Source organism: Sinocyclocheilus rhinocerous, unplaced genomic scaffold (genome assembly GCF_001515625.1).
Source record: "Sinocyclocheilus rhinocerous isolate Xijiao unplaced genomic scaffold, SAMN03320098_v1.1 scaffold38, whole genome shotgun sequence".
Classification (NCBI taxonomy): domain Eukaryota; kingdom Metazoa; phylum Chordata; class Actinopteri; order Cypriniformes; family Cyprinidae; genus Sinocyclocheilus; species Sinocyclocheilus rhinocerous.
In genome coordinates this window covers 127,418-133,362 of record NW_015666482.1, presented here as the reverse complement: position 1 = coordinate 133,362, position 5,945 = coordinate 127,418, and the positions used below count along the sequence as shown (strand labels likewise).

The 5,945-nt window shown below is 32.3% G+C and overlaps 1 protein-coding gene across 2 annotated transcripts in view; it reads right to left on the bottom strand.

The window, feature by feature from the left end:
* Positions 1-147: 147 nt before the first annotated feature.
* Positions 148-5,945, bottom strand: part of LOC107732284 (L-lactate dehydrogenase B-B chain) — a 6,909-nt gene continuing 1,111 nt past the window's right edge. The window contains exons 2-8 of one of the 2 annotated variants that reach the window (XM_016543557.1): positions 5,766-5,902; positions 4,273-4,390; positions 2,899-3,072; positions 2,650-2,823; positions 1,460-1,577; positions 846-969; positions 148-540 (exon numbers count right to left, since the gene is read on the bottom strand). In XM_016543557.1, coding sequence (XP_016399043.1) covers positions 373-540; positions 846-969; positions 1,460-1,577; positions 2,650-2,823; positions 2,899-3,072; positions 4,273-4,390; positions 5,766-5,894 — 1,005 coding nt within the window. In that variant the 5' untranslated portion in view covers positions 5,895-5,902 and the 3' untranslated portion in view covers positions 148-372. Of the gene's footprint in view, positions 541-845; positions 970-1,459; positions 1,578-2,649; positions 2,824-2,898; positions 3,073-4,272; positions 4,391-5,765; positions 5,923-5,945 lie in introns of those variants that run through there. The other variant, XM_016543558.1, reaches the window with a different exon arrangement.

Genomic DNA, 5,945 nt, shown 5'->3' with positions numbered 1-5,945 from the left:
TGTGGATTACTTGTGGATTATTGTGATGTTTTTATCAGCTGTTTGGACTCTCATTCTGACGGCACCCATTCACTGCAGAGCATCCATTGCTGAGCAAGTGATTCAATGCTACATTTCTCCAAATCTGATGAAGAAACAAACTCATCTACATCTTGGATGGCCTGAAGGTGAGTAAATATTCAGAAAATTGAATTTTTGGGTGAACTACTCCTTTATATACGTAAATTCAAACCCCTAAATCATTTGAAAGATGATTTCAAGAACATAATACAATTAGGATGTTAAAAGAAAAATCTTAGGCATGGATGTCTTGTCATAGCAGCAATCAAACATTCGAAGCTGTGAATAATAGCCATTGGTTGCGAGTCAGCGTTACAGGTCTTTCAGGTCTTTCTGGATGTGCCACAGCATGTCTGCGCTCTTCTTCAGCTGCGAGACCTCGTCGCTGGTCAGGCTCATGTTGACCACGCTGCCCACTCCAGCGCTGTTCAACACGCACGGCAGGCTCAGGTACACCTCGTCACTGATGCCGTACATACCCTGAAACAAATGCAATACATTAGCATTTCCATCATCTGTTATAATAGCCAAATATGTGGGAGAGCATTGCTATTGAGTGAGTGAGTGACTGTATTGTATTCCAACAGGTAGCACATGTTACAATGGTTGAATCAAGACTAGTTAGCACGTAATTTATAATTGAAATGGTTTAATAACAATATTTTGTTATGGTAACACTATAGATGAAGGATGGTAAAGCAATCCAATGCAAATGGCCCTTTTGTTACTCAAGATAGGATTGGGACAGGAAAGCAGAAGTCTTTGATTCTGAGTCCTGTACTGACCTTCACCATGGTGGAAACGGGATGGACTCGGTTGAGGTTCTTCATGAGACTCTCTGTCAGGTCGGCCACACTCAGCCCGATGGCCCAGTTAGTGTAGCCCTTCAGTCGGATCACCTCATAGGCGCTGTGGTGAACACACGGTCGTGGAAGTACTTTATGCATACATTCACTTCTAGCAGAATAGCTCAAATTTTTTTCTACACAAAAATGAATTCTAAATACTATATTTGTGAGATGATATCTAGACACCACACTGAATTAAGCAATATAGTCATGTGATGACAATGTAGCATAGTGTTTCAAATGTTTATTGTTCCATACTGCATACTCATTCACAAACTACACTGAAAAAAAAGTTTCATTCATCCAATTAAAAAAATGTAGGGTAATGATTCACATCTATATTTTTTAACTTGAGCCAATGAAAAATAAATAACTTACCCTTATAAAAATATAGATGTGAATCATTACCCTAAATTTTTTTAATTGGATGAATGAAACATATTTTTCAGTGTATTTTTAATAAATAGCAGGCAGGAAATCGCATAATATGCATTTTGGGTGAACTGATCTTAACGAGGAGTGAGAACTAAAAGAGTAGCCCGATGACGTACCTGTCCACGACTTTCTTGTGTGTTTCTTTCCAGTTCTCTCGGTCCGTGTCTTTGCCGATATCTGGATTGAGTTTCTGCAGACTGACTCCTGCCACATTAATGCCACTCCAAACGGGAACTGCAATGCAAACACACACACAGACCATGAGTGGATGAACAATATGAAAATTTCAAAATTAGTTTTTATATATATACATATTTTTTTTATTTATTATCATTTACTTTACACTTATAGAAATCTAAAATAAAAATTATTTTAAAATATTAATTACAAATTATAATATTAATTAATACATCAATTATTAATTATTCCTAATTATTAATTATTATTTTAATAACAGATTTATTTGCCTAAATGTAATTTATGAATATGTAAGTATATTAATAATATGATGAATATGAATAACGTTAATTACTTTCAACTATATTAAATTATATTTACATAATTTAATTATGCTTACACTCAAAAAATATATTTGATACAATAATATATTTAATTAAATATTAAATATTACGTTTACACTATATTTACACTATATAGTTTATATAATAATATTATTTATTTAAATAATTTATATTCATTTTAATAAATAATGAGTCTTATTTTAGAAATCCTCATCATATTTTATTTGATCATATGTAATATTAATTATTATTTAAATAATTTATTTTAATAATACATACTTATTTTAATAATATTTTTTCATTTCATTTTAATACATTTTTAATATGTATTAATTAATACTTTTTATTTATTAATTTTTCATTTAATTATGCTTAAATGTACACAAATTTATTCTATATTAAATTGAAATAGTTACATTAAATAATTTGCATTAATTTGAATAAATATGAGTATTATTTTACAAATAATAACTATTATATTTTATTTTATTATGTATAATATTTAAATCATTTATATTTTAATAATACATCATTAAAATTATTTTAATAATATTTTTAATTTATTTTTTAATACATTTTTTATTCATAATTTATCTTTATATAATTCAATTCATACTTTAATTTTATTATAATTTTTTTATTATGTATTACATTAAATAATTTGTTTTTTAATAAAGCATAATATTTTAATAATATTTTTAATGTATTATTTTAAATACATTTCATAATGAATTGTTTATTTACAAGTTATATTACATTATATATATTTGTCTGGCTTGTCTCACCGCTGGAGTCGCCATGTTCTCCCAGAATCCATCCGTTGAAGCTGCTGGGATGGATGCCCAACCTCTCGGCCATCAGATACCGAAAGCGAGCCGAGTCCAGGTTGGTCCCGCTGCCGATGACGCGGTGCTTGGGCAGGCCGCTCAGCTTCCAGGTCACGTATGTCAATACGTCCACTACACGGGCAGAAAAACTGTGTGTTACAGGCAAAATAAAAGGTGAAGAGTATGGTACTGAGTGTTTATGGGAACCTGGGTTGGACACGACGATGAGGATGCAGTTGGGACTGTATCTGACGATCTGCGGGATGATGTGTTTGAAGATGTTGACGTTTCTCTGCACCAGATTCAGTCTGCTCTCGCCCTCCTGCTGACGCACGCCTGCCGTCACCACCACGATACGAGAGTTAGCCGTCACAGAGTAATCTACAGGACAACACCAGACGTTCATGAGGTTCAAACCACAGAGAAACCACTCAAAACGAGCGGGGTGCGAATTACACAGTGACCTTCGGGGGGGGGGTATTGTGTAAATAGGGCTTTTAAAAAAAAATCTAATTCATTTCATAATGTGCCGATTAATTAATCAGATTAATTAGATCAATTAATTAACATGCACATCATGTGCTGATTAATTAAATGTAAAGTTATTATTAAAGATATTTTAAAGTTATCATTGTGTTAATTTAGAAAAACACTGAATAGATACTACAAAAAAAGTAGCTTTAGAAATAAATATTTGAACATTCAACATTCAAAAATACAAATAAATACTGAAATATGAAATGTTTTTTAAAAAAACAAACAATACTCTAAGTATAAAACTAAAAGCGCCAGTAGGTGGCAGTAAATCGCTGTCTTTATAAGTGAGTCATTCATTCATTCATTCAATCGATTCGTTCAAACGGCTGATTCATTCAGAAACTCAGCAAGTTACTGCCTTTATGAATGGCTCACTGACTCACTCGATTCGTTTAAAAATGTGGATTCATTAATGAAACACCACTCTGGGTTGATCAGAGACGCACAATTTGTCCTAGGGCTTTATCTTTGTTGGCGAAATTACTGACAACGTGTCTAAAATGTAATTATTCGGACCTTTACCTTATATTCATTTTTAAGTAAAAACCTAGTTTTTTCTTTCTACCAGCCAATGATGACTCTGAAAGAAAACACACAGTACTTGTTATAGTAACACATGCAACTTTTACACGCATCTGACTGATAAAACCGCGTAAATGTGGTTATTTATGGTTATTTTAGCAAATAGTTTGCTCCGTAAATTCAGTTCAACAGCATTAAGTTGAGGAGGGTAAACTTGATCAGTCGACTGAATCTGCACATGCATTTTATGTGTTCTTGCTCCGTCCAAGCAATAAATGCATGTCTATAAATGAGTACTGTAGCGTATGTAGGTAATGTGTAGCTATGACCCATTTCAGGGGCTTTACATTTTCAAATCAGTCAGGGCTATAGAAATGCATATTAATATATTTAAGTAAATCTCCATATTATGCATAGGGGACTTTCTATCTGACCCTCCTACATCTAGTTTTGACGTGCATCAGGGGGGATCAAGCTTTAATTCGCACCCTGATAACGAGTGTTTGAGGAGGTGAGCGCTACCTTTGCCTGAGACGATCTTGGGCGTCTTTAGGAAGAGGCTTCCGTGCTGCAAGTCCATCATCTCGCCCTTGAGTTTGTCCTCTATAACGTCCACCAGCGCCAGCTCATCCGCCAGCTCCTGCAGCACCGGACCGGACACAACATCAAACCAAAAACTCATCAGGGCTACATTACATCCCGAATTACATACTCATACTACACACAAGTATGCACTTCATTTTAAGATAATATTTTAAAACAAAACTGCTTCACTGCTTTTTTCAGACAAATAATTATAAATGTTAATAAACATGTATAAAAATTAATACAAATAATATGCAAAGAATAATATAATAATAATAATAATATAACACTAATAATAATAATAATAATATAAAAAATAGAAATACTACTACTACTACTAATAATAATAAATAATAATAAAACAATATGAATAATAATACTAATACTAATAATATGATGAAAAATAAATTAGTATCAAAACATAGATAATAATAAACATCAATATGAATACTAATACTACTAATAATAAATGAAACAATAGAAATAGAAATACTAATACTAATAAAATAATATGAAACAATAGAAATACTATTACGAATAATAATAATAATAATAATAATAACAACAACATGAAACAGAAATAATCATAAATAATACCAAATAATAATAATAATATAAAAAATATAAATAATACTAATACCCACTAATAATAATAATAATAACAGTATGAAAACAATAATAATAATTATAATAAATAACACTACTACTAAAAACAACAACATGAATAATAATAAGAATAAATGAGAAAATAGAAATAGAAATTCTACTACTACTACTACTTATATACAAATATAAACAAATCAATAGAAATACTAATAATAAAAACAGTATGAAAATACTAATAACAACAAAAATAATAAATGAGAAATAGAAATAATAGAAATACTACTAATAATAATAACAATATGAAAAAATATATATGAACAAAATATAATTAATAGAAATACTACTATAATAATAAAATAAATCAAATGATTACAACTGAAAACATGTTTTTTATAGAAGAGGTGTATCAAAATCATAATCTCTGTGAATTAAAAAAATGTTTTTTTTTTTTTTACATTTTTGCTTTGATTTTGGACAAATGTGACTGTCACATCAGTGGCCAATGTAGGTTTTTCTCAACCTCATTTATTTAGTTGTTTTTCACCCCGTTGTGCCGGCCGCGGTTCTTCACCTTTAGTCTAATTGGACAAAGGGATCAAAGTCAAGCGTGGACAAACACGGCCTAAATCTACTGGAAAATGACCCACTGACTTACTGACATCATCAGTATGAGCAAAATGTTCATGACCTTGTGTACAATCAATAAACCAACAAGGAATTTGTCCAGGTATATGTTTGTGCTGCGGTCTCAAAGTCCGGAGCATGTTGGCGAATGGCGAGTACAGCCTGTGACGATCAATAACCGCATGACGAGCGAGTCTCACCCGCAGCAGAACGCTGACGGCGCAGGCCATGCCGACCTGTCCCACACCCACCACGGTCACTTTGCTCCTCGGCGGCTCGAGTGGCCCGCTAGACAGAGGAGTGATGAGCTTCTGCAGAACCGACGCCATGCTCAACACTGCAGAGGAACACACACACACACACACACACACACACTCACA